This window comes from Trichoplax adhaerens, genomic scaffold, assembly GCF_000150275.1.
Source record: "Trichoplax adhaerens TRIADscaffold_8 genomic scaffold, whole genome shotgun sequence".
Lineage (NCBI taxonomy): Eukaryota > Metazoa > Placozoa > Uniplacotomia > Trichoplacea > Trichoplacidae > Trichoplax > Trichoplax adhaerens.
Genome location: NW_002060950.1, coordinates 983,528 through 996,645, shown reverse-complemented (window position 1 = coordinate 996,645; position 13,118 = coordinate 983,528). Strand labels below are relative to the sequence as shown.

Genomic DNA, 13,118 nt, shown 5'->3' with positions numbered 1-13,118 from the left:
ATGGAAAAGGTGATTGATCCTCGAGTACTTCGAGCCAGTGATAATATCATTCGTTCTGCGGAGGATAAACGATTATACCGTAGCTTGCAATTAAGCAATCATATCAAGGTCATCTTAGTACAAGATGATAAAGCTGACAAGGCAGCTGCATCGTTGGATGTTCACATAGGTTGGATATTGAATTTTTAAAATTTTTATTTTTATTTTCATACAGTCATGCTAGTATCACAGTCTGGTCAGTTTTCTGATTGAATTGACATATATACAGTATATTCCATCCTTTCGACCCTGATAGCTGAATAAAATGAGTGGAGAGCACATAGATCTGAACAGTAGTTGACGTAAACTTCAATGGTTGATGGAGACTGTAGTCTTCAATCTCTATCATCATTGAAAGACATCGAGGATAAAATTAGCTGTAGACGACTACCAAATCTTCCCTGCTATTCTTTAAAAACTGCTCTTCAATCCGTCCTAAAAAAAAAACAAAAAAAAATATAATACTGTATTCTTTCGCTTCAGAATGAACACTATACATCATTACTTTAATTAACTTGGACAATGATTGTCAATGCTACTTACATGACCAATATACAGTACTGTACTCGTACTTGTTGTCAACCAATGGTATCATGGGTGTAATGATGGTTTGATGAATGTGATCTACTTTCAATGCTCCAAATATATTTCCAATTTAGGTGTAGAAATACAAATGTAGATTGTAGAGTCTATATTACATGCACATAGACACGCTCGCACCAAAACGATGAACAGCATCGTATCCTTAATTAGACGATATGTAATTGGAAAGTATATTTTTCTTGTCGCTAATCATGTTAAAGTAGAGTATGGAAATACCAGTCCATACCGTACTGTACAGTGTACAGTATACTGAAATCTTCTTTGATATGCAGGTCATTTAATGGATCCTCCAGAACTACCTGGATTAGCCCACTTTTGCGAGCATATGCTTTTCCTCGGTACAGAAAAGGTAATATTTTACAATGTTGTGATGTTTAATAGAATCCATGGGTGGTATTGTGTATGAACTAACTAGAGTTGATACTCCAACCGTATGTAAAGTTCGGATCACTCTGACTAATTTTCGAATACTGACAAAGCTAAGTACTTACTACCACTCATACGTTTATTGATAATTACAACGGCTTTTATATGTGCGCCGTCAACACTTACAGTGTAACGTTGTACAATACATAGTTTATGATATCCATATCTAGAATTAGGCAGACTTGTAAATTGTAAATTAGTCACGATAATTGATTCTATAATTATACAGCGTAAGTTAACTATCAATATGGACTGTAGATAATAACGCAGTTATCATCCATCCATCTTAAGCGTAGCATTACAAAATACATATATAGAAATACTGTAAAACATATCAGGTGGATACCAATCGACATAATACTAAAATTGCCCTAAGAATTGGCAACATTCACTTCCATACCATTTGCTTTCTTTATACTGTACTGCATGTAATGTGTTATCTTTATCAATAAGACTAGCTAATCTAAATGAACAATCTTCGTCTGCATGGTGGTCTATTAAGCTACAAACTACGTATTTATTGAACAAAAATATCGACACGACATTACGTCTCCTATGAAAACTGCTATACTGTACTGTCACTATTTATCTGGTACATTGCTATACCACCAAGATTGATTTACCGTTGCTTGCCCCATTACCAAACTACTTTTAGTCATGCTATGCGTACAGTATTGCACAATCTGACTGCAATCGGATTATAGTCAACGTCATTGGCAATAATAAACATTGATCGTATAATTTTCGAATATAATCACTAATACTACCATTTATAATTTCCAATACAATGCCTAGTATCCATTGGAAAACGGTTTCTCACAGGTATTATTCTCATACGACTAAACATTTTCCCTTCATAAAGGTAGACGTGTGCAGTTCATATTTATTCATAATGACTTAATTTCTCTTCATAGTTTTTAAGCGAGCACAGTGGCTCATCCAATGCTTTCACTTCAGCCGAGCATACTAACTACTACTTTGAAGTTGCGACACAATATTTACAGGAAGCATTGGATAGGTTATACCGCAATCAAAGAGTGCATATGTCTATACTTGTTTTATTTAGGCTAAAATTTGTTATAAAAAATTTTTCATGTATATAGATTTTCACAATTCTTTATCGCTCCATTATTCAATGCTGACTCAAAAGATCGAGAAGTCAAAGCGATCAATTCAGGTACAACGTATTAATTCGCCTATCTTGGATGCTTTACGAAAGTGAACGAAAATACTACGGTTTTCGTTGACGCATACCATTATATACTGTAACTATAATGATTCAGTTGACTATAAACAATTCCTTATTAATCAATTAATTATATATAATTGCAGAAAATGACAATAATAAAAAGAGCGATTTATGGCGCTTATCTCAGCTAGATAAATCTACATGCAAGCCATCTCATCCTTTCTCAAAATTTGGAACAGGTGCGTTATATACTTAAGCGTATGCAAGTACCTCAACCCATTTGATCTGTAACGGCAATAGATACTGTAGTACGTCTATATATTATCTTATTGCAATTTCTTTCGATATGTAATGAGAACAGGTGTATTATATACTTAAGCGTATGCAAGTAACTCAACCCATTTGATCAGTAACGGCAATAAATACTGTAGTACGTCTATATATTATCTTATTGCAATTTCTTTCGATATGTATTGCTTGCGGATGTCATCAACTGACGTCCTTTGCCTTTAGTTCTTATATCGAGAAAAATAACATCAATTCGTAGTATTTATTCAGTTATTTTACCTATTTAACGTTGCATAGGCAATTTATATACCCTTGGCACACGAGCACTTGAAAAGAAGATTGACGTCAGGGAAGAGCTGTTGAAATTTCACTCTCAATACTATTCCGCTAATTTAATGACTTTGGCTATTGTTAGTAAAGGTATCTTAATTAGATGTTAAACTGAAATTTGAACCTTATTTCTCATATTACGCAAAATTACGTACAAGTAAATAATTATAGAAAGATAAATCTATTATGATATCTTTTATTTAACTTTTAGAATCTTTAGATGATTTATCAAAAATAGCAATCGAATGTTTTAGTTCAATTGTCGATAAAAATATCTTAAAACCGGAATTTAACGATCATCCGTACGGTGCTGATGAATTACAGGTTTAAACTAAATTAAATTGTACAAAGGCTAAAATTCCTACTACTCTGAATGCTGTCCTAATTAAATAGATTTAAATAAGATTCATTCTCGAAAATTTTTAGACGAAGTTTTGTGTTGTGCCGATTAAAGATACACCTATTATAGAGCTTCTGTTCCCCTTACCGGATATGTCTGAACATTATACATCAAAGGTAATACTGTAGAATGGACGACTAAATTATCGTGCTTATGGGAATGATTGAGTATAATGCGTTAAGGATTATAAGATTTAAAAATGGTAAATGAGGTTTTAATTACTTTCCATAATTAATTATCTTGCTCCTATTATAGCCTTGCCACTACATTGCTCATTTAGTTGGTCATGAAGGTTCTGGCAGCTTATTATCTTTGCTCAAATCTAAAGGTTAATTAATTAATCTTACTAACTATAATTATCAATTAGCAAGCAAAACTTATAATTCTAACGAATCTATCTTGGCACAATTATATAAGCATATTTTGCAGCAAAAATGTTTTAAGCATTATTATTGCAATAAATAGGCTGGATTAATACGTTACAAGCTGGAGCCAAACATGGAGCAAAAGGATTCATGTTCTTTATGATAAGCTGCAAACTTACAGAGGAGGGATTTAGTAAGATCTTGTACAACAGCAAAACTGCTTCTAACTGAAAAGAAATTATTGATTGATTATTTCTTGATTACTAGATCATTTGAACGAAATAATCTCCTACATATTCCAGTATTTGACGTTATTAAGAAATTCTGGTCCACAAGAATGGATATTTACAGAATGCCAAGTAAAGTTTTCTACGAATAACTAATAACTTTCATTAACACGCACTTTGGTGCCTTCTTTACAATAAAATAATTCTAAGTAATATCATTTTTACATTAATTCGATACAGAATCTTGGAGAAATGAATTTTCGCTTTAAGGATAGGGAACGTCCTCAGGGCTACGCAGTTTATTTAGCCTCGTCTTTGCAAGTAAAGACAGCCAATGAATGATAAATTATTTGATGAAATGTTTCTTAAAATTTTCTTAAGGCATATCAAATTTTACTATTAATAACTAAATAATAATTTAACGTTTATAGAAATATCCTTTAGAAGAAGTATTATGTGCTCAGTTTCTTATGCAATCATATTCTCCTGACATAATAAAAGAAGTGTTAGACCATTTACGTCCAGAGTCGTTTAGGTAAAGAGACTTCGATATTATAATATGTTCTTCATTAAGATGGTGATTTTTTACATTCATAACCAAAGTATCATATTTATGCTTAAATATCTGATATATAGGCTTTTTGTGATTTCCCCAAAATTCGAAGATATAGCAGATAAGACAGAAGAGTGGTACGGAACCCGATACAAAGAGGAAAAAATACCACTCGATTTAATCCAGGTGAAAGAATTACCAGTTTACTGTTATAAATAATATTTATGCTAATGAATATTATTATAGCATACGATTTATATATGATGTACAGTTCATGAAATAAAGCAAAAATTATATGCTACGGTATATGAATAGCATGTACAAGTCAAGTCTATCAGCGAAACTTACAAATAACATTTTCGATGATTAAATTTAGAGCTGGGCTGAAGTTGGAGAAACTGACGGCTTAAATTTGCCAAGGCGTAATGAATTTATTCCTACCGACTTTGATATTAAGAAATCTAGCGATAAAGTAAGCTATTAGATCTTTTAATTAAATAGCTGATCCAATCTAATTTACACTTGTTTGTTTTAGCCAACCCAATACCCCACTATCATCAAGGTATGTGAGCTAATTGAACATGCTTTTAATCTTCGTTATGTTGGTATTTTATTACATTTTTTGGACTTAAATAAGTAATATACTCACATGCGAGCAATTACTCGTACATTTAGGAGGATTCTCTTTCGAAGACATGGTTTAAACAAGACAATTCTTTCTTCCTTCCAAAAGCTTGCTTTTGCTTCGACATTACAAGGTTACTATACATTAGCTTTGTATTTATACAGTGCAATTACGGCATATGAATAACTTAAGTTCGTTCGAAAAACCTGAGTATAATATTTGTTTATTATCTACGTACATATGTTAGCCCTTTTACCTACGTAGATCCAGCTCATTTTAATATGACAAGATTATTTGTAACTCTGGTAATGGATTCCTTAAACGAGTTTGCATATGATGCTGAAATTGCTGGAATTAGCTATATTTTACATGCAACATTTTATGGTATTCAGGTAAATATTAGAAATTATCAAGGCATCATTATTGACGAAGATCACACGGATATTTAAGATATTTCTCTCCTCCTCAGTTAATTATAAGAGGATATAACGATAAACAAAAAGTATTACTTTCAAAAATATTGAATGAAGTTGCCCAATTCAAGATTGATCCAAAACGTTTCCTTATTATCAAAAATGAGGTAAATATTTTTCAAAATATGTGAAAAAATTTTATGCCTGTAAATTTAAAATTTCATAAGATCACGTAAGCGATACTCGCTACTCAACTGGCGATCACTTTCTCAACTAGTACAAACGACAACTGCTTAATTTTAAAGCGGAGAAACCGTATATGCACGCCGCTTATTATGTCAATTATTTACTGGAAGACACCTTTTGGACAAATGACGACCTGTCAGATGCATTAGATGGTAAGATACTTTTACGATTGACAGTAATTGTTCTCATAATAAAGCTATTTACCAAATACTGTATTTACCTTAGATATATCTTGTGAACAAGTACAAGCCTTTATACCTTTATTTCTTTCAAGACTTTATATTGAAGCATTATTGATGGGAAATTTAACACAGGAGGTAATAATAAAGTACTTACTTAGCGCGTTTCTTCATAGTCATTATTATTATATCGTCAAATTTAAAGAAATCCCCTTTGTAAATTTGGCAGGAAGCGATTGAAATTAGTACTTTAGTATGTTCAGTCTTTCGTGATTGTGCGGGAACTAAAGCATTACTACCATCCCAACGTATGAAACATAGACAAATTCAGCTTCAAGATGGTACATAAACTTCATTATTACCTTTCTACTATACTTGTAAAATTTTCTTGAAGTATTCGCATAGAATAAGGGCTTATGATTTCTGTATTATATTATTTCACAGGTTGCAGCTATTTATTCGAGGTAGTCAATGATGTACATCCATCATCATGTATCGAAGTCTACTACCAGGTAAAACGATCACACTTTACCAGATAATGATAAAAAAATAAAGTAAAAATTTACAAGGATATTAACAGCATTATTCCATACGACCATGTTTAGTACGGATTACAAAGCACTACCACCAATTCTCTCATCGAATTATTTTGTCAAGTGATAAACGAACCTTGCTTTGACATCCTGCGAACAAAAGAACAATTAGGTATGTCTTAAGATGTTTTCTACGTTATTATTAATAATAGTATCGCCTTCATTTGAACAATTATGTTTTGCTAAATAGGATATATCGTATTTAGCGGAGTGAGAAGAGCGCATGGCGCACAAGTAAATATTTTATAATGCTTCGATGATAATTTAAATTACCAATGACGCGTTCCTTTTTGTAAATAAAATATGTGTACTGTATTACAGGGATTAAGGGTTCTTGTGCAATCTGATCATAATCCCGCATTTGTTGAATCAAGGATCGAGGCGTTCATGGTATCAATGAAGGTAGACGCTATCTTCATGCTATGTATGAGGCTAAAATCGTTACCAATTGTCACATTATCATTACGTATACTGTAATTACATTAGGAACACTTGGAATTATTAACAGAAGAGAATTTTCGAAAGCACCTGAATGCTTTAATTATTAGAAAATCTGAAAAACCTAAAAAATTGAATGAGGAATGCCACCGATATTTTTCGGAGATAGTTAGCAGACAATATAACTTTGATCGAGGTTCCACTTTGCTAAACATAAGCCTTTATACTGTGTATCGTTCACATTTTTATTTGCTCTACTAAAGATAATATTGCGATTTGTTTCAATACTTTCAGACAATATCGAGATTAATTACTTGAAGACCGTCAATAAAACTGAACTGCTCCAATTTTACATGGTAAAATCGATAAATTCAGTTATCCTATGGTTCATTGTCAGTAAATTCAACACTTATAGATAGATATAGAATCGTTTGCATTTATCTTATTTATTGTTCAACATTTAAAAGGATTTGATTGAAAAAGACGCTCCTAAGCGTAAGAAATTGAGCGTTAGAGTCGTGTCTAGGAAAGTTGCAGGTAAATCGGCATATGTTCATTTTTCTGTATGCAATATATCTTAATTTCCAATTATAATAATTGATAACACAGCTGCGAATACATTATCAGAAGATGCAACAGATAGTAACTCAAATGAAAATGTAAGTATTTAAATGAAATATTTTTGTCATTATTCCGTGGCTGCGTACATGTTAGGATTTGGAAGTCATGAATTCATATGGAATTTGATCAAATATAGTTTGCATTTTTTACAATTTAGGTGTAACTAATATCTTTATTATTTAATATCGTTAAGATACATTATTCTCATTAACAAACTTCATGTATTGAATATTTCAGCATATCCTCATTAAAAATCCAAGCGAGTTCAAAAGCTGCCTGCCGCTCTATCCTCATGTACGACCTTTCGATAGCGATACGAAATCTAAACTTTAGTATTTTAAACTGAATACAGAATTATAGTAAAGCCGATGTCAAAGCTAGTCCTATTGAGGCTGTAATTATGTATGTACGAGTATGTCCAGTATATCTATCAATTATGATTATCAATTAGCTAGAAGCTAGATGCGCTAAAATTTGATTAAAATCTCTTGAAAAGCATTCACTCTGCATCGCTGCAAATTATTTGAAGATTTTCTTACTTTATTAATACTCTACAAGATTTTAAAACGTTTTGGTTAATGTTAATTAGTGACATGATAAAACTTAGAAATTCCTACAACTTTTGAAGACGGCATGAGAACTCTGAACATATCGCGTAACATACGATAACAAGTCTCCATACACGAACATTGTTAGTGGGTTTTCACTAGTTCCACAGAAACTCACACTAAACCTGGGAGATATCATTACATAATGATTAAAAAGAATTCAATAATACAAGAAATTTTTATATTGACATTACTAAAGTATATTTTACTGCTATCTTCTCGGAACGATAACCACGCTGATTCTGCACTTACAATAGACTAGTAGTCTTTAATATATGACTAGTTGAACCCGTTCGCTTCCCAGCGAGCGTCCACAATTCCAAAATCCTTCGCTGAAACTAACGCCTGCAATAATATACTCTCCGTCCGTATAAACTGTATATTATATATACACCTGACAGTTTCCACTAATCAGCTTTCAGAGTTTGCGGATAAACACAAAAATCGGATAGTAAATTTTTTATTTATAGTAGTATGCAGATAAATACGATTGCTACCTTTTTATATAAAAACATACGGTATTTTACATTGTATAACCTATTATGAATTAGAAAGCTTTCGTTCGATCCGATATACAGCATAACAAGATATGCGAAAGAAAGACCATTATATTGCTATAATCGATACTTTAATATTTAGTCCTTTTTTTTATTCATGTTTCGCCACTTATCTTTCAAGTCTACGTTCGTTCTTGCTACGAAATTAAATTCAGATAAAATCATAGCCCAATTACCAACGCCGTATAACTGCACTCCTTCTGATAAATTATCTTCCTCTTTTTGACTCCATGGCCGTTTCATACGCTTCTTTTGAAACGTTTTAGGCTGAGGTGATGTAATAGCAGCCCTATTTCTATTTATTCGAGTAAATATGTTTTCATCACTCGATTCACCAGCGATGCTATCACTATGCCAAGATAACTGACGACCGTGGCGACGACGAAATTTCCTCGTCAATTCCTGATTTGTAGAACTAGTATCTGAATCAGCTGTATCATCTGATGTTGATATGATAGGTTTCGCTTTTTTCGTAGTAGAATTATTATTGGGATTATTTGATGTTCGCACCGCAGACTTCGTTCTTTTCGGACTTGAATCATTATCTGGATTAACTGATACTCGTACCGCGGATTTTGCTTTTTTTGGAGTTAAATCCTTATCCGGATTATCTGATGCGGGTTTCACTCTTTTTGGAGTTGAATCATAAATAGTTGAGGGAGAAGAAGAAACTAATGGCTTTTTTAAGCTATGGATCGTACGACTTGAATGCTTTGAAGGACTCTGATTTTCTATTTCTTGATTCTCCTCTTCTTGCGTCGAACGTTGTCTTGTATATTCAATAAAATAATAATAATAGTCTTAGAAGTCAATATCAATGATCGTACGTGATATTATAATGCAATGCAACGAAATGTCCTTTGCTCATATAAGTCTATATGTGATCGTCATAAGATTCTCGAGAACACATTCCAAATATATATATTTATATCTATTATACGAATAAAGGTATATGTACTCTAAAAGTAAGAATACATTATATCAATCTCCGCCTTCCAATGAATACAGTAGTTTCGCTGATACAACGTAAAAATAACAGTATTAACAATAACAATTTGATAAATTCTTTAAAAAAAATATAGCGACAAAATTGGATTTAAAAGAGAAGGGAGAAATGTGAAACTCTTCCAGAGATACTAAACTATGAACAATTTAATATACAATAAGGATATTATATTTAACGAATGAGTTTCTTGATAGTAAATTAGGTGAAAGAAACTTCATTCATATACCACATACTGTACACAAAGCAAGTGTAAACAACTTACAGTTGCAGATCGATTTTGCGAACAGCTTTTTGTTTAGCAGTTCTCGATTTCTTTTCCTTACTTTCGGAGGGGCTGGAAAACTGGTCACTTTCATTCACTTTTGCGGAAGCAGGCTATATAATTTAAATTTAACAAGTAAACTACTTACAAACTAAATTCTTACCAGAATAATAGCACTCTATGAAGTTACGAGAAGAAACTTGGAACTAAATTTTTCCACTAAGAGCTACATTAATGCAGAGAGATAACATACACTATTGCTGCTTGTTTGTAATCTCGTTTGCGGCTTTTCGTTTAACATTGGCTCAATCGTAACAATTTTTCGAGGAGTGGCTTTCCTTCGTTTTTTGACAGGAACTAAGCGTATAATTACATCATATGAGATAATAATGATAAATTCTCCCCAGTGAGCTTATTCAAATTCAACGTTTCAAATACACTTGGGCACAATAATGCAAGTAAACATTTATACATCTCAAATAAAGAGAATGCCGATAATGCCGTAGAGCATACTTTATAATAGGAGTTACATAATGTAGGATTTCCATAACATCGTTTAATATATTCAATAACTCAATTGCTGGTATTTAGGATTACCGATTGGAGGTTCATCAGTATGTATGTCCTTATCAGCAGACTCTTGAACGTCATCACTGAGGTAAGATGTAAACAGTTATTTTATTGCATGTAGTAATATATATATAAACGGGATTGCAAAGATTTAAGTACGTGTAAAAGAGCTCCACAGTCAATAGTTTAAATGTTACTAAAAGGTTAGATTAGCTCTAGAAGTACTACTACAGAAGACTGTTAATGTATGTACATTGTACCCTCACCTGCGAGGCTGGTTGTCATCATTAGATAAAGCATCCTTTTCAGGCACGCTAGGATCATTCTATGCATTCGGAAATAAAATAGTGAATTAGCATAGTAAATGCTACTGCATCTCCCATCATACTCTGACGTTACCTTACGCCACGTCGGTAAGTACGTACAGCAGTTCACATAACATTTTTACTATTGTTATTATCGTACTGTATAAATTCCAGCATATGCTAATGTGAGTACTAGTCCATACGAAGACGAACTGGAGTTGTAATTACTAGATTATAAGTCGTAAGAAAAGGAACTAATTCAAATTCAACTAAAAGGTCGCTATTTATGAGTGTAGGAGATATAGGTATAACATTTATGCGAAGTATAACTCATTCACTACTGACATTTAGATACACTTATATTCATGGAAGTAAATGGCTTGGAGGAATAATTGCGTTGTAGTTATTAGGAAGAGATGATCTAGCGTGCTATCATTCACTTAAATAATAATTGTTCTATTTAATCTAGTAAGACTATGATATCATAAAGATTAATAGTAACTGCGTTACCTCAGTTATAAACAGGTGCAGCGGGGTCATACTGAATTTCTTGATAGGATCTTCTAAAAATTTACCCAGGTTTCTAAGAAAGTCGGTGTAACTTTCAGAGTCTGACATAGCTTCACCGTACTGTAATTGAGTCAATAGCTGGTGTAATTCACGACGTTTCTATCGAATAATTGTAATAAACCGTAATCAAATGTGATTAAAACTTAGTACATTTCATTTATTGATTGACTTTTTCATGCAATTTAATCTAATCTATTAATGATATTACATCATATATGTAGAACAAAACTAAAGGTAATGACCACTAGCTGCAATAAGTTGGAATAGTAAAAAATTAAAAGCAATATCGACTACATACGTACAGGTCATGAGCTCAATACTAATTTACCTTTTGTTTATGTCTTCCGGTGCCAAATTGTCTTTCTAATACAGCGTTGGCTCTTGGATAGTCGCCACTACGACAACAACAGAGAAAAGCCTAAAAGCGATTGAATCGATATTCCATTACATAAAGCGTACGCAAAATTTGTTACGGCAGGAAAAAGATTACAATAATTGTAACTAAAGTAGAGATTATAACAACGAATAAAAGGAATTGCTTTAAACTTGTAAAAAATCGCAACATTGCAAGTAGAATCAGATCAGTCATTCATTAACATACCAGAAATATAAATCACCTATCATGGCAAAAGCTAAGCAAAATGAGACATTACTAATTCTATTGAAGTAGCGACAATATTATACTTTCATAAACTTGTGTTAAAGTGATAGAATATACTGTAGTATCCACTCTATAATTCGCCAAATAGCTGTAAAATTTGATACAAGATTGTAAGAATTATTTATTTGTAGCTGGTTACGACGAGAAATAACTACCTAAGCTTTTTATTGTAGTATCCATTGTATGATGCAAGGTTATTTACAAGTATGATAGAAATACAAAGCTATCGCCACAGTGACATTTGCATAATCAGTCCTGATCTTTTATCCATATATGTTTTAACGCTACAGTGTCAGTATGTCGAGTTTGAAGACACTACTACAGTACATCATGATTTGCCATACATCTACACCTACATCAGTTAGTCAACAACTGCGCATCGATTGCACTAGGTATAAGTGTTACTGATTACAACAAATGCACGATCATTATTGGCAAATGGTATTACCTGAACTTTGAAAGCTTCTCGCATTTCCTCTAGCTGGCATTTGGAAAATGGAAAAGATGAGGCAATTTCATTAAATATTCGCATTAACTCTTCCAACGGATGCAGAGTGTCGACGTCGACTTTGCTTGTATCGACAGTATTAGTGTCTGCTTGTCCAATTTCTAGCAATCGAATAATCATTGCTGCCAGTTTTAATCGTAAGTTTAATTCGCTACTGGCTTTGGTAGTGTCCATCGCTGGTAATAATGCTGTAATAGAATAGAATACAAGACATTGAATATCACCATGGCGTCAACCCTCGTACTAGAAGTCGTAAAACCTGAATATAGTAAATTAATTTGCTACTGTAAACTGTCCAACTTGTACAGCATGCGTTTTTGTCTCTGCGAGACAAAAACTAACTGAGGATAAAATAGGTGTTACTTGAACGTGTTCTACACTGGGTTATGAAGAGTGTTTTGTTCGTTCTTCACTTGCTGTTATCATGGCTCAATCATGGATTACTTTCCAAGTAGTAGAAGAGCAGGCTGAATTTACATTTAAGGAATTGAGGTTGGCTTTGACAGCTAAAGTAGGTATCGTCATCATGTACCTAG

The 13,118-nt window shown here is 32.7% G+C and overlaps 2 protein-coding genes across 2 annotated transcripts; one reads left to right on the top strand and one right to left on the bottom strand.

Moving 5' to 3' along the window:
• Nucleotides 1-7,495, top strand: TRIADDRAFT_28404 (uncharacterized protein; the record flags this gene model as incomplete). Its single annotated transcript, XM_002114700.1, has 30 exons — nt 1-169; nt 915-991; nt 1,864-1,890; nt 1,983-2,086; nt 2,172-2,245; nt 2,401-2,496; nt 2,843-2,965; nt 3,087-3,199; nt 3,302-3,391; nt 3,531-3,603; nt 3,741-3,833; nt 3,908-3,999; nt 4,108-4,188; nt 4,299-4,402; nt 4,504-4,606; nt 4,797-4,892; nt 4,956-4,982; nt 5,096-5,178; nt 5,293-5,437; nt 5,515-5,625; nt 5,736-5,856; nt 5,930-6,021; nt 6,113-6,224; nt 6,328-6,395; nt 6,489-6,588; nt 6,667-6,710; nt 6,798-6,878; nt 6,963-7,110; nt 7,209-7,270; nt 7,382-7,495. The coding sequence occupies 30 exons, from the start codon at nt 1-3 to the stop codon at nt 7,493-7,495; spliced, it is 2,823 nt and encodes a 940-aa protein (XP_002114736.1).
• A 1,283-nt stretch (nt 7,496-8,778) lies between these two features.
• TRIADDRAFT_28428 (uncharacterized protein) lies at nt 8,779-8,952 on the bottom strand (the record flags this gene model as incomplete). The annotated part of the gene is made up of 1 exon (XM_002114531.1): nt 8,779-8,952. A coding segment is annotated over one exon (174 nt), but the record flags the coding sequence as incomplete, so codon positions are not given.
• Nucleotides 8,953-13,118: the final 4,166 nt, after the last annotated feature.